This window comes from Thalassophryne amazonica, chromosome 11 (assembly GCF_902500255.1).
Source record: "Thalassophryne amazonica chromosome 11, fThaAma1.1, whole genome shotgun sequence".
In the NCBI taxonomy this organism is placed as follows: domain Eukaryota; kingdom Metazoa; phylum Chordata; class Actinopteri; order Batrachoidiformes; family Batrachoididae; genus Thalassophryne; species Thalassophryne amazonica.
The window spans coordinates 50573254-50597632 of NC_047113.1; the positions used below are offsets into that span (position 1 = coordinate 50573254).

General features: G+C 39.2%; 1 protein-coding gene across 1 annotated transcript; it reads right to left on the bottom strand.

Moving 5' to 3' along the window:
* Window positions 1-712: 712 nt before the first annotated feature.
* Window positions 713-20342, bottom strand: slc25a43 (solute carrier family 25 member 43). Its single transcript, XM_034181612.1, has 5 exons — window positions 19953-20342; window positions 6813-7054; window positions 6510-6682; window positions 3371-3505; window positions 713-1739 (listed from the first exon to the last, which is right to left on the bottom strand). The coding sequence occupies exons 1-5, from the start codon at window positions 20222-20224 to the stop codon at window positions 1527-1529; spliced, it is 1035 nt and encodes a 344-aa protein (XP_034037503.1). The 5' UTR covers window positions 20225-20342; the 3' UTR covers window positions 713-1526.
* Between the last annotated feature and the right edge of the window lie 4037 nt (window positions 20343-24379).

Genomic DNA, 24379 nt, shown 5'->3' on the forward strand with positions numbered 1-24379 from the left:
CCTGGCATCGGAGTGGAGGATGCCACATCTCTCTGCTGCACCACTCACTGTCCCACCTGGAGAGGCCCGGCAGCGCTGTGAGGATTCTTTTCTTTGACTTCTCCAGCGCTTTCAACACCATCACTTTACATATATTACACTACATATTACATATATATAGTACTTATATTTTAACCTGTCCATATTGTAAATATCAGAGTAACTTATCGTACATTTCACGCTGAAGTCATTTTATCTGATCACTCTCACATCCCGACAGTGTACATCATTCTGGCAGTGCAGCACTGAACTGAACAATGGTAGCCTTAGCTTTACCCGGCACTCAGTGTTTTTTTAGTTATTGTTTTTTAAGAGATGCTTGTTCGTTTTATTGCATGCCCTTCTGTCTACTCCTACTGTTCTATGCTGCGATGTGACACTGAAATTTCCCCATTGAGGGATGAATAAAGGCTTATCTTATCTTATCTAAGATGATTAGAGCTGGGGAACTTGCTCCTGCGACCATTGAGTCTGCAGATGATTGAGCCTAAATCAAACTCTCTGCACAAGGATGTTGCCTGTTGTCTTTCTACAATGCCCCCCCCCCCCCCCCCCCCCCAAAAAAAAACTACCTACAGTAGTAACTAGTAAGTCAAGCTCTTAAAAAATTGCATTTTTCTATATGTCAGATTAAAAACACTACAGACAATAGAAAAATATACTGGAGAAAATGTGGGCTCAAATTTTAATTTCAATTAGGTTTTTTTATTATTTTATTTTTTACATTCAAGATGTATAAGAAAAAGGCCAAGATGCTGAAAAATGTGCATATGTGTTACGTAATATTTTAATGTAAGCACTATTCAACAGTTTAATAAATGTACAAAACTACTGAAATTGTTATGAAGCAATATGAATTATTCAGCATAACAAGGCCAGAATGCCAAAGATGAAAGAACGCATATCATTATGTGCTTATGCTACACTAATGGCACTACAACAAATATACAATAACTGAAATAAGAGAAAAAATTATTTAATGGTCAAGGCACATAGTGTAGTTTTAGATTTTAAAAACGCATTCATGGAAATGCACTGTGGGTGGATGAGTACCTCATAATACTGTCAGAAAAAGAAGCAATGGGGTAGCTCAGTGGGATAAGGAGTTGAGCTACCAATACATTATGTAGATCCGGGTTAGATTCCCAGCCCTGGGTTTGGCTGGAGAAGTACCTGTGTAGGACTGACGTCCTGTCCAGGGGGAGTCATAGACTCTCGGCTGCTTCATGCTACAGAATCTGGAGATAAGCACCGGCACCAAAAGACATCAGAGCCTATAATCGGACTAGGACTTCTTTAATGAGGTAGTCCACTGTTGGCCAGACAGGCTGTAATTTTATGATAATTCTTTCAACAACATCAAACCTGAATAACAATGATATGTAATAATTCCAAACAGCATCAGTCCATTAAATGTTTCTGACTTATCTTGTGACCCCAGTGTGGTCAGCAGTCAGTATTTGTCACAAAATACCTTACGTGAAGTTTCACCAGCGGTTTCCTAGGGATGATTCCCCCGACTCAAAGTTCCTGTTATTCAAGTAACGTTTCAGCTCTTGCAGCTCCTGCGGCCCCAGGCTCTGGTCGACGCCTGGTGCAGGCTTACAGCTCAGAGGTGAGATGATGTACCCATTCCGGTAAAGGCAAACCTGCTTACACATCTCAAAGCAGATGAAAAGAAGGCCAAAGTAGGGAACGATCTGAAAAGGAATAAGAACAAAGCAGAATACTGGGTGGGCGTATTCAGGGAACGGTCACATTTTTAATGAGAGAAAGTAATCGTGTGATGCGGACCTTTTTACCATGTGTAGTTCATAAAAGAAAAGTGGTGGTGTCTAACTAAAGGTAGTGCCCTATTGCTGATTTCTGGCCCCAATTCAAGTCCTGATTTAAAAAATGTGGAAATCAGGTGCAGTCTATGCACTGTGTCTGTGATAAGAACAAGACTTTACCAGAAAGCTAAAATATATCTGTTAACATCCGAAAACTGTCTTCTGCTAAAAAATGTACCATGCCATTCATGGGATTATGGATGTATATATTTCCAGAGAAAATTTAAAGAGGCCAGTGAACAGTAAGACTTTGAACGCACACTGACTGAGTGTGTCGCTGCCCGTTCGGTTCATTTTCACCCTGCTGCAAAGAAACTGCCCACTATTCTCTTCACAAACACAATCTGCATTGTATTTTAATTTTAGTTTACATGGTCACCTGGCATCAAAATAAGTGAGCTGCCTGATCCAAAATTCAAGCAGAAATTATTTATTTCAAGAGGCACTGATGAAATAACAGCAACACCATGTGTAAAAAATAAAATAGATGCACGGCGTGTGCCGTACAGTATCAGTCTGGTATGCAGCAAATGCTTCATACAGCCTCTGGACTAACCTCTGCAGTGCTTTTGCCAGAGTGACGAGTAGAGCTGTGCATCTTGGCATGTAGCCACTATACCACAGAGTTGTACTAATCTTTACAAGCACACATGGCTGACCACAGTCATTGGCTGCTCTGTCACTTTGCTCCAAAACACAAAATCTGTGTTGAATTTTAATTTAAGCCTTTAATTGTAACCTGGCTTCAAAATGACTGCGCAGCCAAACCCACATTCAAGCAGAAACTATTTATTTTGAGATACACTAGTGAAATAAAAACTAAACCCACAGGTAAAATTAAAGTGAAAGATGCATATTACCCTCATCTGTACAAATTACATCTGATTATGATGATCATCACATGTCCCAGTGTCACATGTTTTCGTGCCCGAACTACTGTATGTATCAAATTATTTAGTTTTTTTGTTTTTTTACACCCTCAGCCAAAAATGTGTGCAATTAGGTTTCAAAAATTGGCAATGGGAGACCATCTTAAAATTCAAATAACTGCAAGTTGTTTGTAGAACTCGTCATGAGTTTTGTATTCAGTCAGATTAACATTTTGCTAAATAAGTGCATGTGATGAGGTCTGACATTTGTAAAATACTGTGTGCAGCCATGATGACATTTGCAACTGAACACGATAGCAGAGCAAACTGTTCCGGAGACAGACTTTGCTCACCTTGCCCTGTGATATTTCTGCTATGAATTACTATTAACGCTCCGCCCATCAACGCCCCCTTCTGCATGTGACATGGGTTACTGGGATAAAGAGGCTCAAGTTCAAAAGCATGTACGTTTAGTGTTCTTCAGTTTATTTCTGTCCTTGTTACTTTTCTCTGACACAAAGAGGTCAGCACTCAGGCCACATGAAAAGCATGTGGCAAAACTGACTGGCTGAGACAATGTATAAAACCAACACATGTAAAATTATGCACAAAATAATATTAGAACTCCACCTTTACTGTGCTGGCAGTAAAGCCATTCCAAAACGAGAGGACACCTTTGTTTTTGGCCACCTGTACGAAACAGTCAATCATTCCGGTGAAATGGACGTCAACTCCACCACAATGTGGAAGACAGGAACTCTGGGCCTGAGAAAAGGGGGTTAAAAGCAACAGCAGTGTCACAATGTGTCTACAAACAAACTTAGACACAACTTCTTGCATTTACAGAAGAATTTCATGAATTACAATCTAGACTATTTTTTGCAGATGTTTTGGGGTTATCTTTATACTTGGGACAAAACTGAAAACACCACATTAGCAACGAGAAGCTAACTGGCTAATTAACGTTACTGGAATGGGCATTAAGTACTCAGAGTAAACCAATTCTTGTCACCACTGAACAGGCGAAAATGTCATTAGAAGTACCCAATTAGACAGACCGTTTAAATGCTGAGCTAAATATCCCCATTTACCTCATTAAATCTTAAACATTATAAAATGTCCAATTATATTGTTAGCTCAGATAAGGCAATCAACTTGTAACGTCTCAATGGACAGCAGTGCTAGCCGACAGCTAGGAGGTTAAGGTAAGCAGCTAACTGTATGATCAGTTATCTTAAAAAGTTTATTTATATTTCGAGAAGTAAAAGAGTGCACATTTACATTTGAGTATCTCCATACTACGAGACACTTCTAACGACATTTCCAACAATTGTTTTTAGTTTGCCCCGAACAATCAAATTATACCACCAGTTAGTAACAGTGTTTGCGTTCTAAATTAATATTTACTCTATGCTGTTTTGTACAGAGTGAAAAGATTAACTCCAAAACATCTAACAAAATAGTCTAGGGTCAAAAATGTTGGAGTTCCCCTTTAATGCCTGATGACATTTGCCAAAGCTCTAAATCAATAACAGTCATTTATTTTTTCTTTCTGCTTAGGTGATGCAGCTGTGCTGATTTGATGAAGTGAAAAACACAATGGCTAATGTGCCTGTTGGGCAATAATCAACTGCTATCTTTAGATAACTTATCTATAGCCATTACAGACCCACAGTACATTCACATTCCCAGCTGCTGCTGAACCTTGTGGCAGCTAATAATAAATAGGCAAATAAAACTGCATGTTCTGTCCTTCGCAGTGCTACTGTTGTCTTTCAGACACACAGAAGTCAACTCAGCCATGGTGTATGTCAAATGTACTGCAGATCAAGATTTCTTCCCCCACAAGTGTAGTATTTTTGTAACATATGGAGGAAAAAATGTTGAAAAGCATATGATGTTTGATGGTTTCATACTCTCAAGTGTTGAATGGTAGATTACAGAAGGCTTCAGTTAGGGACACCTATACTGCCCCCTTTTGGGCTAAAGAATATATCCATTAAGCGTGGACAATACTCTCTCACTCACTCAGTCATCTTCAACCGCTTATCTGGGATCAGTTCGCGGAGCAGACAATCCTTTATACAGTTATTACCACAGCCAGTCAGCTAATACAGCTGATTGGTTTGTTTGTCACCAGGATTACAAAAAAAACAAACAAACAAAAAAAAACAAAAAAAAAAACTGATTAATCAATTTTCATAAAACTTGGTAGAGGAGTGGCTCATAAAGAAAAAAAAAAAACTTTGTTAAAGTTGGGTATGGATGGGAGTACAGTTGAAAGATAAAGATTTTTTTTTTAATCACTAATCTTTCAGCTGCCTCCAGTTGCTCGGGGTCCCTCCAGTGGAATTAGCAGGGATCCACAATAGGATTTGGCACAGTTATACACCAGATGTCCTTCGTGATGCAACTCCTGTTCTACATGTACTAATGTGTGCTGCTCCTGGTGTTCCTAAGCGATCGTACAAGCCAAGTACAAAATACAACCTTCTCTACTTAATGTCTGATATCTGACACGATCAGGTGTGACCAGAGCTGCGTTTGTTTGATCGCTAGGCTAAATTACTCAAAAAGTTTGTGGACCAATTTTTAATTACAATTGAAGAAGGGGTGGGGCATGAGCCATAGAAGACCCCCTGAAGTCACTCATTTCATCTTCAACCGCTTATCCAGGATTGGGTCGCGGGGGCAACAGCTCCAGCAGGGGAGCCCAGACTTTCCTTTACTTTCCCGGGCCAAATTGACCACCTCTGACTAGGGGATCCTGAGGCCTTCCCACGCCAGTGCGGAGATATAATCTCTCCACCTAGTCCTGGGTCTTGCCCAGGGTATCCTCCCAGATGGATGTGCCTGGAACACCTCCTGAAATGTTCATGCAAATCTGGAAAACTTTTTTCTTCTTCTTCTTTTTACTGTCATCTTTATTATGAAACTGTGCTTTTAAGATGTTGTTGGTTTTATGTTTGTTCATTTTTTTATCATTATGAAATTTTATCATTATTTTATCATTATCGCCTTGGGGCAACTGTTTGTTGTGATTTGGCGCTATATAAAAAAATTGATTGATTGATTGATTGATGAAAGGTGTAGCTCTCAATAATAATAAAAAAATCATATGCATGGAAGAAAAGTTGTCATTTATGAAGGAACTGCTTCATCTGGGCAGAGAACATACTCTGAGTGCCCATCTAGTTTGTAAATTATTTTAAGGTTAATATTGCATAATGTAGAGATGACTGATTTAAAATAATGAAGAAAAAAAATCCCCCATATTGTTATTGATATTATTCCTCTGCAAACGATTTCAATCATGCCCAAAGTTGCTAATGAATGCATGTTAATTTCCCCTTTGTTTGTTGATTTTATCAAAGTTAACCCCTTGACTGACACTCCTGTGAAGCCGAGCAACAGTAGGCGGAGCCTATCAGTGAGCACACTATGGGCCCGGTGTTCAGCAAGTAGCAGAGAAACTACATGCAAATTCAACCACAGACGTTTCTAAATTTCTATAATCCATCCAGCGTCCATCAACCATCCAACATTTACTTTCTCCACTGAGCTGGTGCACCAAAGTTAACTACTGTCTCATTACCTCCTCCTCATTAGGGGTAATTTAATTTTATGAGCTACAAAATTACAGGATTGACTGCTTTTGCATTACTACTTCCAAAAGATGGCTGGGATAGACTAACTCACCCATTCACCTACTCATCTACATTTTTGCTGTACAATCCAGACTCCGTTTAGGGAACTGGTGTTAACGTACCTGCATCTTCCGTTTCACAGTTTCAAATGGATAGGAAAGGCTTTGAGCCACTCCCACTACCAGACAGCCACTGATGAAGTTTTGGAGGGAAGTGAAGCGAGAAGGAGACTCCTGCCAGAGCTTGTCCAAGTTCACATAGACTGCAAAGCAACCAAGAGAAAAGGGAAATGCACCTGTTGAGAAAAGAAGTGAAAGAAAGATGTTAAATACACTAATAATAAAATATGGCAAGCACAAACCCGTGAGGACATAACAGCACCATTAGGTCACACTAAGAGAAACGCAGTTCACATGATTACGTACCCAGCACTGTCAGGGAGAAGCCCCTGTAGAGAGTTAAAAGCCCTTCAATCCTGTAGATCTTTGTGACAGTGTGAAATACGCCACGGTACGTGGGCTCTCTGCAGTTCTGAGTGATGAGTCTGGTCTCTGCCACCTCTAGAGGGTAAGTGGCGAGGGCAGCTGCAACGCCAGCCAGTCCACCAGCAAATATCGCCCTCCACTGAGAGATGAAGCCCAACTCGTCCATGTGAAGGTGGACAATCCTGGACAAAAAGAAGGTCAAAATTACTAACAGTCAGAGGAACTATAGTAAGTTAAATGACAGGATCAGGCACTTAATGTGGATATTCTCATCATGATGAGAGGTTTGCGAGACTATTCCAATCATTTTATCTCTCTGCGTGTGTGTGTACAAATAGCTCTACTTTGTTGATTTCATTCAAATTGCAAATGCTGATAGTGACAACATCCCAGCATGACATGAATACAAAGGCCACAGTTCAGGTTCAGTCAAGGTCATTGAAGAGTCTGAAAAGCACATTTTTTGCAATAACTCTGAAACCAACAGAGCTAGATGGATAATCTCAAGTGCATATCACATGAATCAGCAAACAGATGTTCTGATTTGTATGGGACATGATGATGATGTCACTACATGCCTTCATGTGACAGTATATCTGAAACTAGAAGATTACACTACAGGATGATGTAGCATCTAAATCTGAAAATATAATGTCATATTCTAATGTGTGACATCACAATGAGGTTATTATATGACATTAATTTGGTTTATAGTGACCAATAAGTCCTAGTGAATCTTGATGGGCTAGAAGACCGCAAACTTCTCCATTTTATGGCACAAAAATACAACACAGTGATAGAGGCAAACTGAAAGTATGTTGCTTTTCTTGGCATTTATCACTTTTTTTTAAAGGATCCTCAGAGAATTATGAAATTCTGTGAGCCTTCGCTTATCCATCCTCATCCAACCTCTTTCCTCTCAGGTCCATTTGCAAAATATTAGCTGTTATTATGCAAATTTTGGAGGCTGAATAATTACAGTCAGAAAACTGTAGTTGTAGAATCAGGTGTCACATTCACATATCAGTGTGAATAAGACAGCACTGTTATTAGTGTGCAATACAGAGCCTGACCCATATATCAGTTAGCCAGTAGACTCGTATCAGCCAGTCCTTTCACAAGCATATCAGTATCAGCATTAGTTTTGACTGGTATAATAGTTTTGGCTGGTCATCCAACAGTATTGCTTACAATGGCATCAAGCATGGCTGGGTCCCACATCAACTCTTGGTTACATTAGCCATCATAGACAGTACCAAGTTATCTCAGGTCATTCATTTTCCATCAGAGTTGGCATTTTACAGCAACAAGAAACAAGTGGTCACCATGCCACCAAAATACGAGATGTCTATTTGATTCAACTGCTGAGCAATGTGATACGGCGAGTGCCAACCTGTGTGAAGGCAGTGTGATAACAGCAGGATGTACGTTGGTTAGATGTATACAGTGGTTATTAATAATAAAGTCCATGTTTAAACTGCAATATTCCAGGATTCACTTACATTTCTTTTTCATAAGGATTTAATAATAAATATGAGAAATCATTGCCATTTTTAATGTATATGTCGGCAGATTCATCAGTATCATATTTTTTTATTCCCTAATATTGTCTGCCCAAAAAATCCATATGGTCAAGCTCTAGTAAAAAAGGAGAGGAGAGGTGGAGTAGAAGGGAATGAAAGGAAACATGCTTCATTTGGAAGCCTCGATGCTGGAAACACACAAAAAAAAAAAAGAACCACTGACTGCCACACCGAAACGCCAACAAGAAAATAAATAAATACACAAATAATAATCAGAAGATTTACTTCACACTAAATAATTTGCACTGCAGTTCGTGAATGGTAAATGATTTAGCATTACTTGACATATCAATATGTGTGTGGGAGCAGAACTAATATTTTAATAAGAAATATAAGCTCTGTGTTGTTGGCTGTTATGTTTTACGTGAAATTACTGTTCATCTTGTTTCAATTTTCCTTTTCATCCTATCAAGTTTGGCCAGGTCAGAAGAATGTGTGAGGTATGCACATTCTCACCACACAGTCGTCCTTTATAAATTCCAATTAATGCGTGGATAAAGGCAGAGGCATGGTTTTTGTGCATGCAGATCATTTATAATTGAATTTATAATTAACTGTCTTGCATGTTTATTCACCCTCTGGGGTCCAAGGGCATTTTTTGGACAGTTCACTTGCCTGGCATAAATGTTTTATTATTGCTGTTAACAGCTCTCCCTGCATCCCACAATCAAGTTTTATGTCTCTTCTTCAGGACAACCTGTGCTTTCATAATATATATGCTTCTGTTGTGTTTTATAAGTGTAATAAAGATTTACACTCAAAAATAGGCAAGGAAAAAATAAAGCGAAAAATAATTTTCCACACACATTTATTCAAAACACACAGCAAACTATAATAAACAACTGTTTTGACACGTTATAAAGGTTATTTGAGGTCTTGTGTGAAAGACTGTACAACAAAAAGGTTCAAACAATAAACACAAATGCACATTTTGAACAATATATACAAAATGGTCTATGCGTTTCGTTGTCCACCGATATGGTCGGTGGACAACGAATATGGACTCACTCAATTCTGAGGAATAAATTATGGAATCACCCTGTATCTTTTCATCCCCAAAACTAACACCTGCATCAAATCAGATCTGCTCATTAGTCTGCATCTAAAAAGTAGTGATCACACCTTGGAGAACTGTTGCACCAAGTGGACTGACATGAATCATGGCTCCAACACGAGAGATGTCAATTGAAACAAAGGAGAGGATTATCAAACTCTTAAAAGAGGGTAAATCATCACGCAATGTTGCAAAAGATGTTGGTTGTTCACAGTCAGCTGTGTCTAAACTCTGGACCAAATACAAACATGGGAAGGTTGTTAAAGGCAAACATACTGGTAGACCAAGGAAGACATCAAAGCGTCAAGACAGAAAACTTAAAGCAATATGTCTCAAAAATCGAAAATGCACAACAAAACAAATGAGGAACGAATGGGAGGAAACTGGAGTCAACGTCTGTGACCGAACTGTAAGAAACCGCCTAAAGAAAATGGGATTTACATCCAGAAAAGCTAAACGAAAGCCATCATTAACACCTAAACAGAAAAAAACAAGGTTACAATGGGCTAAGGAAAAGCAATCGTGGACTGTGGATGACTGGATGAAAGTCATATTCAGTGATGAATCTCAAATCTGCATTGGGCAAGGTGATGATGCTGGAACTTTTGTTTGGTGCCGTTCCAATGAGATTTATAAAGATGCCTGCCTGAAGAGAACATGTAAATTTCCACAGTCATTGATGATATGGGGCTGCATGTCAGGTAAAGGCACTGGGGAGATGGCTGTCATTACATCATCAATAAATGCACAAGTTTACATTGATATTTTGGACACTTTTCTTATCCCATCAATAGAAAGGATGTTTGGAGATGATGAAATCATTTTTCAAGATGATAATGCATCTTGCCATAGAGCAAAAACTGTGAAAACATTCCTTGCAAAAAGACACATAGGGTCAATGTCATGGCCTGCAAATAGTCCGGATCTTAATCCAATTGAAAATCTTTGGTGGAAGTTGAAGAAAATGGTCCATGACAAGGCTCCAACCTGCAAAGCTGATCTGGCAACAGCAATCAGAGAAAGTTGGAGCCAGATTGATGAAGAGTACTGTTTGTCACTCATTAAGTCCATGCCTCAGAGACTGCAAGCTGTTATAAAAGCCAGAGGTGGTGCAACAAAATACTAGTGATGTGTTGGAGCGTTCTTTTGTTTTTCATGATTCCATAATTTTTTCCTCAGAATTGAGTGATTCCATATTTTTTTCCCTCTGCTTGGTCTAAAAAAGTAACTGTTACTGACTGCCACAATTTTTTTTTCCTGGTTGCTTATAGTGTTTCTTAAAGCCAGAAAGTTGACATTTGAAATGACTTTAGTTTTGTGTCATGTCTGTGATCTGCTTTTTTTCTACAAAATTAAACAACTGAATGAACATCCTCCGAGGCTGCTGATTCCATAATTTTTGCCAGGGGTTGTAGTATGTACTCATTGGAGCACCCAGGGGGCTATTCAAATGGGCCAACTAGTAACACATCACTCCTGAAAACGATCTTTGGTTTTTCACGTGAGGGAAATCTGCGCTACGATTGGATTTTGGAAAACCATGCGACAGTGAACCAATTCCGATTGGACACTCACATTGCGCACGTCATCACACAGCTTCTATGAGGAGTACAAAGATGGCCGATGGCTGGCTCGAAAGTCTGCGGAGTTAACTTTTCAGCAAAAAAAAAAAAAATAAAAAAAAGGAAGTTTCTATCTCATATCATTAAAAAGTTATTTTTAATTTAGTAAAGCTTGGTCTTAGCTGTCGTATACAACGGCATCGAGACTGTACAATGTTTTGTCCTGTAGTGACCTTATGGCTTTTGCCTTACAATATAAAGCGCCTTGGGGCAACTCTTTGTTGTGATTTGGCGCTATATAAATAAAAGTGATTTGATTTTGATTTGATTTGACCTGGCTACACCTGGCTGTGAGCATTATTTGCCCTCAGATAATGCTTCCAGGCACCTTTGTCTTTTTATTTTACAAATCCCATCTTACCAAGCACAAGCCTTGCATAGCCAAACTATTAAATTCACACAGATAATGTGGAAGCATAGCTATATGAGTATACTAGAGCTGAAATGGTTATTGAATTCATCATCTTGTTCAACAGGAAAAATGAACAACTATATTGAGTATCAATTATAAAAAGGTTTAAAGGCAGAAAACTTGATTTATTTTCTATATATCATTAAGCGAGTCCCTTCAGTATTTCCCTTGTGTCACTCGGGGACACCACAGCAGATCAGAGGTGGATCTGCATGTTGATTTTGGCACAAGTTTTACACCAGATGCCCTTCCTGACGCAACTCCAGCGCACTTAAATGCATGGCCACCAACCCTGCTTCTTTGTTATATATCATTATATGTTTGATATTTAGACTTGGAATATTTACTCAAATTAAACATAATTTGAAGACATTTCTTACAGACATCACATTCAGTCTTACAGACATTTAAAACACTTAAACCCTTACAGAGATGCACTGTTCATCCTCATCCACACACACACACACACACACACACACACACACACACGTCAGGCTGCTGCCATGCAAGGTGCTCAACTGCACATCGGGATCAATTAAGGACCTTGCTTGAGGGCACTTTGGTGATTTTGTTACCCGTCTGATCAGGGAAGTGAACCTTTAAGCCTCTGGTCACCATACTAAACCTTATATGACGCAGATGTAACACCTCTTACATATTCATACTTCTGAGTATTCAGTCTTACCCAATATGACTGATATTTATGTGAGTATCTGTATTATACGAGCGAAGCGCCACGCAGTGGTGCGATGCTTGTTCTTATGGTAGATGAAGACACAAACCGGAAATGGCACAAAACAATCCGGAAATGGCACAAAACTATCCAGAAATGCAAAAAAAAAAAAAAAAAAAAACTGCCCATAGGGGAAAAAGCCACAAACCAGACAACACTGTCATAAAAATGCCATAAAAAGCCACAAAACAATGGTAGACAAAGCCACAAACTGGACAACACTGTCGTAAAATGCCATAAAAAGCCACAAACCGATGGTAGACAAAGCCACAAACCGGACAACATTGTCATAAAAAGCCAGAAACCAATGGTAGGTTCTGCAACAATTATTCAATTTTAAATCATTGCTTGATGATATATACACAGATATTGAAAAGCTTTGCTCATTAATGTCAGCGACATCGAACATATAATATGTGAAATACCAAGTGTTCCAATACTTTGATGATGATGAGTGCAAAATGAGTGCAGTATTATTACTGTTTTGTTTAAGAATGTTTAATTTTTACTGTTGCTGCACTTTGTGTGAAATGCTGAAGGGCTTCACTCATCATGTCCGCGACATATACATATTAGTAGTCAAGTGGCCTCTGTGTGCATGTATATGTGCATGTGTATGGTTTTGATCATGGAGAAACTGATGAGAGCTGACATTTGCCATTTGGTATGTTTATGTATTTTGGGTCAAGTGGGTGGAGAAAGGTGGCAGGAGTGATTTGTGACTGAATAATATCAGCAAGAGTGAAGGGGAACGTTTACAAAACAGTAGTGAGACCAGCTATGCTGTATGGTTTAGAGACAGTGGCACTAACAAAAAGACAGGAGGCAGAGCTGGAGGTGGCAGAGCTGAAGATGTTGAGATTCTCTTTGGGAGTGACAAGAATGGACAAGATTAGGAATGAACATATCAGAGGGACAGCTCAGGTGGGACGGTTTGGAGACAAAGTCAGAGAGGTGAGATTGAGATGGTTTGGACATGTGCAGAGCAGGGACCCAGGGTATATAGGGAGAAGGATGCTGAGGATGGAGCCACCAGGCAGGAGGAGAAGAGGGAGACCAAAGAGGAGGTTCATGGATGTGCTGAGAGAGGACATGCAGGTGGTTGGTGTGACAGAGGAAGATACAGAGGACAGGGTGAGATGGAAACGATTGATCTGCTGTGGCGACCCCTAACGGGAACAGCCGAAAGACAAAGAAGAAGGTCAAGGATGAATGTTGCAAAAACAGAAAGTTCATAGAACTAATATTTATCGAGAAACTACAAATATTAGCCAACAATACTGAACAATATATGTTGATAATTCTATTCTGGACTTGCACGCCATTCCAGCAGGGAGCGGTAATCATCTATATATTAAAAGCGTGCGTGCGTGATTTTATTTACTAAGTTCAATGTAAGTACATAATATAATTGTAAATACATTAAAAATACATGGATGACACAAGAAAGCAAAAACACATTTCCAATGTGCCCCATTTAAAAACCAAATGACTGTGTCAGCCTGATCCCGTCAGATCTCAGAAGCTAAGCAGTGTGGGACCTGGTTAGTACTTGGATGGGAGGCCTCTTTGGAACACCAGCGGCTGTGTGTGTTTCTCCAGGTAACACTGGAGTTGCGTCAGGAAGGGCATCCGGCGTAAAACCTGTGCCAAATATCAATGCGGATCTGGTTGTATCCGATGTGGCGACCCCGAACAAAAACGGGAGCAGCCAAATGGACAACCAAACAATACAAGTAATAATAAAATAATAATAGTAGTAGTAATAATAATAGTGTGTACATGATAACAAAAAACTAAACTTATAAATATATTAAGACAGTAAATTAACATTTAAAAAATTATGTAATTAACAGGAAATAAAAGGGGCTGAGTTCTTCCTCGAAAAACTGTTGACGTCTAAGGTTCTAAAAACATTCTGGACTCACACGCCATTCCAACGCATTATGGAAACTTTAATACTTTAATAATTTACTATCACCCCTGAAAAATGTCAGCTACTTTGTAAAATCTCAGAGGTGGATGATGGTAAAAGATTATAATCTTTTGTATTTCAGAAAACAGAGCAGCAGAAAATTTCCTTTGAACAAGCCTGCACTAAATGAACCTCACTCATTATATAGAGATGAAAAGTCTTACTGAAACAATTAGTTTGTTAATAAATAAGCGTATGGAGAGAAAATCAATCACGCTATATTGGTAAATAATTAATCAGAAAAATGCCAGGAAAAGTGTCAAACTACAACATTACAGCTTTTATTTTAAATAACTTACAACTGCACCAATTTCAGGAGATTTGGTATAAAGTGTCAGCCTGAACAACAGGAGTAATTCCCAGTTCAGTGCCTTGCTCGAGGGCAGTTCAAAACAGACAGCAGTAACTGGAATCCTCCAGTGATGCAGTTAACGGATTGCTTTTACTCTTAAAACACGATATCTCATTTTTTCCCGTTATTATATTTATGGTTTTTGCCAAAAAATAAAAAAAAAGATGTACATCAGGCTCAAGGAAATTATAATCAATGTTCCCCTTTTCCTCTCTAAAAGTTTGTTAGAGCTGCGTGTCATCACTCTCTCAGAGCTGCGTGTCGTCAGAGCGAGCGGCAAAAAGTTTGTACCTGAGTTTTCTGAGGCGTAGTTGCCATCTGTCACGCCGGTGTTTGCCAACCCGGACAGTGGGAATACCACCTCAACCGGCAACATAGCCCCGCGACTGGACAGCAGCAACGTCCGAGGCCCAACGTGGTGAATTCACTGAGGCTGCGTCATTAGAGCCGCGCGTCACGAGTGCCGCTTCCCCGAGGCCTCGTGCAGCCACCGCGGATCCATCAGCGCGGAAACACCGAGGCCGCGCGGCACTAGCGCAGTGCAGATCCATCCCGGTGACAAACAACGCAGGCTGTTAACATCGGCGATCGTCAAGCTGCTCATAAGTCGACCATGGGGCCTAAGAAGGTTCTGACAGCGGAGGAAGGTGACGATATTAAAAAATCTCTGGACTTTCTATCAGAGGAGATTTCTGTTGTGAAGCAGCAACAGAAATCAATCATGGATCTGGTGGAGGAGGTGAAGGCATTACGGCTCCAGAACGCCGAGAAAGACCGGCATCTGGTGCAGCTGGAAAATAGAGTGGCTGAATTGGAGCAGTACACCAGAATCAACGACGTCATCATCACCGGTCTTCACATCAAACCACGGTCCTACGCACGGGCGGTAACAGATGAGAGCGGAGGGGAGCCCAGTGAACAGGAGGTCAGCTCTGTGGAAAAACAGGTTGCTGATTTCCTCCTATCTAAAGGTATAGAAATGGATTTAAATAACATTGAAGCGTGCCACCCTCTGCCCCGGAGAAATGACGGTGATAAACGAACCGTCATCATGAGATTTATCAACAGAAAACACAAAACAGCACTGTTAAAACAAGGAAGAAAACTGAAAGGGACAAACGTATTCATCAATGAACATCTCACCAAACGGAATGCAGACATTGCCAGGAAAGCACGCTTCTTAAAGAAACAGGGAAAAATCCAGCACACATGGACTTCAAACTGTAAAATATTCATCAAACTGAATGGATCACCAGAACAAGCAAAGGTTATGGCAATAAGGAACATCGAGGAGCTGGACAAATATGAACAATAGGTATGAGGACTCAAACACATCACAGCACCATGATGCAGACTGGAGCAACCCACTCATCCACATCATCTACACCCGGAGACAAGAGAGACATAATGACTAAGGATAATGATCCGTTTATTTCTGCCCAGGAGCTCTGTCTAGATACATTTAATTATAATAACTCTGCTAACCACCCCTTCGAATCTGAAAATGATCCCGATACCTTTTTCAGTGAGAATATTGTGAGACAGTGCAAATATTTTACAGAAGAACAATTCAAAAATTGTAAAATCAATGATGAAGATTTTTCAATTATACATTTCAACAGCAGAAGTCTTTCTCGTAATCTGTCCACTATTAATGATTGTTTGAAAACATCCAAAAAACGTTTTTCAGTTATTGCAATTTCAGAAACATGGTTAAATGAGGATAATAAAGATCTGGTATATCTTGATGGTTATGAATTGTTCCTGGTTAATAGGCAGACGAGAAGGGGCGGAGGCGTTGCATTGTTTGTAAGGTCAGATTATAACTGTGAACTCATTAACAACATGTCATTTACAGTGGACAACATCATGGAATGTGTTACCATAGAAATTAATCTATAAACTCCAAAAACATAGTTGTTAGTTGCATTTACAGAGCTCCTGGGACAAATATTGACACCTTTGAAGACATCATCTTAGGAATGTACAACAAAATCAACAGAAATAAGCATTTATTTGTCTGTGGAGATTTCAATATAGATTTTTTAAACCCTCACAATCATCCACAAATTACCTCATTTATAAACACCTTGTACTGTATAGGACTGTTTCCAACCATCATTCATCCTAGCAGAATAACTATGGATACAACAACTCTCATTGACAATATTTTAACTAACGTTATATCCGGTAATCTTAGTGGGGGACTACTGGTCAGTGATATCAGTGATCACTAGCCAGTTTTCTCAGTCTTTGCATTGGAGGGTTGTTGTATGTATCGAAGCAATATCAAATTCATGAGTAGAAAAGTAACACCTGAAACAATTGATAATTTAAGGGAGGATTTATCAAGTCAGAATTGGTCAGATGTTTTTGTTGATGATGCTGACAGGTCATATGATGCATTCATTTCCATTTTTTTCCAGTTTGTATAATAAACACTGTCCATTTGTTGACAAAATATATAGAAATCAATATAGCAACAAACCATGGATAACTAAGGGGCTTCAGAGGGCATGTAAAAAGAAAAACGTACTATATAAACAATTCATAAAACTACGAACTAAGGAAGCTGAAAGTAAGTATAAAACATATAATAATAATAAGTTAATCAATATCATGAGACTCAGTAAAAAAATATATTATAATGAGTTACTTGTCAAAAATAGAAATAATATCAAAAACACATGGAACATATTAAATGAAATAGTAAAAAAGAATAGAGTAACTAGAGATTATCCTTCATTTTTTCAGAGTAACAACTACATCACGATTGATAACGACGAGTCTGTTGCTGAACACTTTAATGAATACTTCGTTAATGTGGGTAAAAATCTTGCCAGTAAAACTGACTCATCAACTAATAACTTCTGGGTAAATAATTCAACGTTTAACAAATCTGTTTCAATGTTCATTGGTGGTACTCATGAAAGGGTAATACTTGATCTGGTTCATGGTTCAAAAAGTAACAAATCGACTGATTTTAATAATTTGGATATGGCTTTATTAAAAAAAGTTATTGATTGTATAGTAAAACCGTTCAATTATATTTGCAATATGTCACTAAGTACTGGTAAATTTCCTTCTCAAATGAAAATAGCCAAAGTAATTCCTCTATTTAAAACTGGTGACAAACACACATTTTCTAATTATAGACCTATATCACTCCTGCCACAATTTCCCAAAATTTTGGAAAAAATATTTGCTAAAAGATTAAATGATTATTTACTGAAGCATAACATCATTTGTGAAGAACAATATGGATTCAGAAGGTCTTGAACTACATCACATGCTTTGATGGACTTTGTGGAAAGTATAGCAACTGCAATTGACAATAAACAATACACAATAGGTGTTTTTTTTTATTTACAGAAAGCGTTTGACACAATTAACCATGGAATACTATTAATTAAACTGCAGAAATATGGAATCAGAGGTCTGGCATATGAATGGATAGCTAGTTATTTACAAGGCAGATTTCAGTATGTTCAATTCAATAATATAAATTCTGAACTCAGGGATGTCACATGTGGGGTGCCGCAGGGTTCAGTGCTGGGTCCTTTGTTGTTTATAATCTATATAAATGATATAAGTTGGGTGTCGAGTTCACTGAGATGTGTCCTTTTTGCGGATGATACAACTGTGTTCTGTAGCGGTGAAAATCTTGAACAGCTTCTGGACATAGTGGAGAAAGAACTGGAAAAATTTAAGGTTTGGTTTGACGCTAAAGTTGTCACTCAACCTTGGGAAAACTAAATGTATTATATTTGGAAATAAACAGGCACCAAAATGTAAAAATTTAACTATAAAACAATAAGGAAATTGAGTTAGTAACAGAGAATAAATTTTTAGGTGTTATAATTGATAATAAACTTAGCTGGAAACCACATATAAATTATGTGAAATCAAAATTGTCAAATCTATAGCCATTTTGTATAAAGCCAAAGACCTACTGCCGCAAGAAGGGTTACTTACTTTATATCATTCTCTGATGGTACCATATATGACATATTGTGTTGAGTCATGGGGAAACACTTACAAATCAAATACCAATCCAATATTCCTTTTGCAAAAACGAGCCATACGAATCATCTGCAATAAGCAATATCGTGAACCAACTCATTCTCTATTTGTGTCTTTAAATTTATTAAAATTCATAGATTTGGTCGATTACATTACAATTCAAACTTTATTTCGAGCGAAAAAACAAGCCTTACCGAGACATGTCCAGAGTCTGTTCTGATTGAGGGAATCCAGATATAGTTTAAGAGGTTGTGCAATTTTTATGAAACCACCAGTAAGAACAAATGTAAAGGGTTTTTGTGTGTCTGTGGTTGGGGTGAGGAAATGGAACAAATGTTCAACAGAGGTTAGAATGAGTAGTACCTTAGTAAGATTTAAGAAACTACTCAAAAAGAACATTATGTCTAAGTATCATGAAGAAGCAAATATAATTTGATTTATATGGAATGTTCAATTTATAAGTGGGACTTATTGTAAATTTGAATGTGTGGGTATGTATATGCGTATGTAGATATATAGATATGGGTAGGTGTATATGTATGTATATATTTATGTTTGTAAAGTATATACGTTTGTATATAGGTATATATGGCACAGCCCAAGCAGAGGGTCACCCCCAAGAGCCTGGTCTGCTTGAGGTTTCTTCCTTAAAGGGAGTTTTTCCTCACCACAGTTGCCTAGTGCTTGCTCTGGGGGTTGGTAAGGTTAGTCCTTACTGGCGTAAAGTGCCTTGATTTGATTTTCTTGTGATCTGGTACTATATAAATATAATTATAAGTGAATAGTATATTGATGTGTATGTCTGTGTGTCGACATGTAGTAGTGAATTTGTATTTATGTAAATATGACTGATTAGAAATGTTGGACTTGTACTAGCTTCAGTCCACACCCTTTCGGACTCACTAGTTTTTGTCTGTGTTTGTTTGTGGAATTGTTCATTTTTTTCTATTTGAATATTTTGTGTGCCGAATAAAAAAACTTTGTCACAAAACTTGTCACTTTGTTATTACATGATAACAGTGAATAATAAATAGGCTGACTACTGTTTTCAGTAATATCTAAGAACATTTTTTTTTCCGCCAAACAATGCTGTTTTTATAACCCTGTCAGACAAAACTCAGGGTTAACAAGCCCACATTAAATCCACAATCGGCTGAGGAAATCCGAGGGCTCTGATTGGCTGAAAACAGAAGGTGCGCCTTGCTAGGCAAAAACAGGAAGTTTATATAAAAAAAGTATAGTACAAGTTAAACGTTTCTCTTTAGTTACCACACCAAATACCTGATAGTTAATCCTCACTGTGCCACACTGAGTAAGTTCACCTACTTTTTATAAGTCGTCAGATGAACCGCGGTGTAAGGGAACAGCCGCAAGCAGGAGACCAGATTTCCTTTCCAAAATCCTCGAAATCCTTCATTCTGGTAAATGAGACGAAAACTTTGCCAAAACCCCCCCTTGCAGTGAAAAGTGCCCACTTGACTTTTAATTTTTACCACCTCTAAGGCCGAGGTGACGGTTTTACTCAAGAGCCCAGCGAAAGCGGCGCACATAAAGCTCTGAGACGCGGTCAGCCTGTTGTCTTTTTTAACCGAGGCCATAACTCTTTGGCCTTCCTCGGAAATGTCTTCGTCCCCCGGCTTCTCTTTGTTTACAAGCCACACTTCTGAGAAGACCTAAACAAAAAACAAACTACCCGTCTCCTGTGCAGGCCAGCCGCATTATGTCACAAACTCACGTCACTTTTGCTCTCATGGTTGCGAGTTGTAGTCACGTTCTAGCGACACCAGGGGGCGCTCCACGACCCAGTTTTGAAAATTGTAGACGCGCGCCAATATATATATATATTTTTTTTTAAAGAGCATCCACAGTACACGTGCGCAAATTACAAATGGCACTGTAATTTGTGGGCTAGATAGGTTAGCCAGTACCACCCAGGGTGGCAAAACCTTTGATATGACATTGGGACTTGAACAAAGTATGACGTACCACTGCAGGGTGATAGCTGGAGCCAGGGGTCAAAATTTAAAATGCTCCAATCATATTGAGAAGTGCACCACATTATTTGGTTGATCAGAAAGATTCCCAAAAAGTATAGCTATGTTACAGGGTCAAAACGGCAAAAATGGTGACAAAGGTCAGTTTCAGTTTGTGCAGGGGTCAAAAGTTAAAGTTGTTTTGGTAAAAAAGTGATGCAAATTATTGGCTGAGTTAATAGGATTAATAAATGGAATACTTCTGACAGCACTGAATGCTTGGTCTTTAAAGTAATGGTCATACAAGGTAGTTGTCTGAAGGAAACTGGCAATAAAACTGATTTAAGTGTGTTATACTAAAGCGGAGCATTACTTAGGGAAGTCATCAACTTGGCTTAGGTATTTTTATTTAATTTATATCAAGCTGTGGAGGTTTGCTTTCAGGTTGAGTTTAAGGGAATTTTAAAATAGAAGAGCCTGAATTACTTTTTGTGTTCAAATTAGGCATAAACAAATTAAAATGTGTTAAAGCCCAAGGAGTTGAACACTTTTGCAAGGCACTGTATGTTACCCCATAACGTGATAACTACGCGTGACAGATGCTGAAAAATGTTCCTTTAGAATCCCAGTAACTCAACCAATAATTTGCATCACTTTTTTCCAAAATTGGAGCAACTTTAACTTTTGACCCCTGTACAAACTGAAACTGACCTTTGTCACCATTTTACACCATACCTCCATAGCACTTAGTCACAGATCATCCAAACTATACGTTTTTGAAATCTTTTTGGTTAGACAAATAATGTGGCATACTTTTCAACATGATTGGAACAAAAGTGTTCCAATCATGTTCTACTTGGCATGCAAGTAGTCTATCCCACTCACCTCTCAAAAGTAGCCATCTATCTGCTACTGCAGCCAGGTGAAACGTGCACATCTCCTTGACCTTTTCCAGTTGCTGGGGTCCTCAACACTGAGGCACCAACACACTGGAACATGATCACTTATTAAAAGCACTACATGCTCGAAATATCATTGCCTTTCCCTCACAATGCAAGTGGTAATCCTCATTTGATACTCCCTAAGTGACTGTTGACACAAAGCCATCTCAGTGGTACCCAAGGACCTTCTGAAGGGACCTAGTGCCATAGACATCCAGTCAACACCTTGGGGTACTGGTTAGCGTCCAAGTCTTGTACAGTAAGACAGGAAGCACTGTCTGCACCTGGCCTGATATGAAAGAAGTCGGGTGGTCAGAGGAGGATGAGTAAGAGGAGCTACAGGAGGCACTCAGCTGCTTCACCTCAGGAAACTCTGGCGGATTTCCGCCACTCCCGCTTGTGCAAGTTGATGTTTTTCACGCAGATTCCTTTCTTAGAAAACATTTCACTTTATGAATTTATCATCTAAATACTACTGCGTTGCAGAAGCAGCTGACACACCTGCCTCTTAAAGGGAAGACGGGAAGTTAACACGCTTATTTCATGTTCAGACCAAAACTCACGCATGACTAATTAGGTAACTCTTACAACACCTTTGCACCCTGAGCCCTATTTTCTGTGCAGATTACACAGTGTTAATAGCAAAGTTAGACATAACTTTGTGCCACAGATCATCAAGACTTAAAGGTTTTTAGCCAAGGTGTAAATAAGCTTGTGCCTCCAACTGGACATTTGTTTTCAGAATGATCAAAACCCTGATTTTTGAGTACTGAATTTGTATTATGTTCAAAATAAATGCAAATGAACTAAGTTTGTATAGTTATAATATTTAATAAAATGTCCAAATGATTGAACAACAACAATGCTTTTATATAGTTTAATAAAAATGCAGACATATAATGTACACTGGTACAATAATTTGCACTCTTTGAGGAATTTACAGAAAATCTTCACTTTTACAGTGAGTTCAATCAGACAACTGGTCCAACACTACCTCTTGAAAATAACCATCAGTCTGTTGAAGTGCACCTGCCTGCTAGATCATACACAGAGAAATGTGTCACATAGCCAAAATGTCATAACTGATGTTCCCTCATGATCAAAGTAATACTCCTAACAGAAGTAACCGTACACTGATACAAAGTCATTCCAGCAGTAACCAAAGATCCTCTGAAGAGACCGAATATTAAAGGCAACCTAGTCGCTGCCTTAGATCACTGGTTAGTGTTCAAGTCTCGCAACCACACAGAAAGACAGGCAGTACTGGACCCGAAAGACTTGCACCTTAATTTTACGTATTTGTTCGTTTTATTTCTAAAAATTTGGAGTCTTGGAATTTTTGTTTTCACACAACAGCCTTACTTACTAAAAAACATGTTGAGATTTTTGTCTTTCAATAAACAGCTGCTCTAGTAGAGAGGTAATATTTAGCTTAAAGCTGGCTGGTTGACATTTAATGCACTGGGTTTTAAGCAACATTGCCAGCATGCTCCTGCACCAACTGGGAAAATTCTTTCATGTATTGTTCAATGAAGTTTGATTTACGATACACAGAAACTGTGTTTATCTGTCTCTTTTCAGCACGTTTGTTTTGTCCTTGTCTTCGTCTGCCAGCGGTGCCTCCGTCCCCTGCCGGGCTGACAACCTCAGATGCATGTGAGGAGCCCACCTTCTGTCTGCAGTTGGACCACTTGGCTCCCTCACAAAGGCTTCTGGAATAACAGTCCACCAGAGGAAATGACAGTCTGTTCACAAGAGGTTCCCCTCACTCACCCTCGAGCTGCCTACTGGGGTTGGAAATGGGTGTGGTTTTGTGTGTGAATGGGATGCTCTGCTCTGCTTTCACCTTTGAAAATGCCACACTAATTATCTTTATAGCGTAAAAGTACTTGCAGTGATTGCAAGCTAAAAACTGGAAAGATGCAACAGTGTAATGTGCTCCAGCTTTGATAAAGCCCTCACAGGATATTTGTTTTGGCTCCCAAGAGCAATAAAAACATCTTTGAAACAAATCACCTTTGATCTGACTGTCATGTGTAGTTTGTAATACAGGAGATACCGGGATGCATTCTTTCAAGATAAGCAGTGTGATGTGGACTCATGCTGTATCTTATCATTTAGTGCCTCAGCAATCAAACAGGATTCCAAGTATCTGTTGCCACTCACGTCTTCTGAGATTGTTCCGTACTGTGTCTTTAACCACAACAGATGTACTGTACGTACATGTACTACGTAGCACCATCCTCCAGTAACCAAAGAGGAGTAGGAGATTTTATGCATGCCTGCAGTTCTTTGGGTTTTGGGTACACGCACATAGCAGTAAGCAGACATTGTCTCTGGCTGGATGTCATGCGCATGCCAACCCTTGATCTCCCACTTTGAAGTGCTGGAGCTGGGGGGACCGATGTGGGCTTGGAGCAGTCAACAGGGGGCGCTTGTGACCAGTGAGGAATCAGAGGAATGAGTCACAGACTGGTGCCAGGCTCCACAAAGTGCTGCAATAAAATTCTCACCTCATTATCTGAAACAGTCACATCACAGGCTTGTGTTGCCAGGGGAGGGGAAAGGGAAGAAAGGGTGGGGGGTAGGGATGAAGACAAGGTTTGGGTGGGTGACACCAGAGTGTGTATCTTTGTGGGAGGGATGGATGGGAGGGTGTAACGGTGAGAGAAGTACCGTAAGCTTTAAGTACAATTCACTAGAACATCACGTTGACACCTGCAGCAACAAGGCTCAGGCCACACTGCAGCGCTCCCCAGCTCACTTAACGGGAATGGGAGACTTGTTATGCATAAGAGAGTGAATTTAAATCAATTGTTTCTGTGATGGGTTAACTGTG

Bases quoted from the DNA above. Each gene is read 5' to 3' on its own strand.
- slc25a43 (XM_034181612.1), bottom strand. From the start codon at position 20,224: ATGGCCTCGGTTAAAAAAGACAACAGGCTGACCGCGTCTCAGAGCTTT. The intron at 7,055-19,952 runs GTAGGTGAACTT...CTTTTTGTCCAG, and splicing joins CATCTGACGACTTATAAAAA to GATTGTCCACCTTCACATGG. The intron at 3,506-6,509 runs GTACGTTAACAC...CCCTTTTCTCAG, and splicing joins CTGTGAAACGGAAGATGCAG to GCCCAGAGTTCCTGTCTTCC.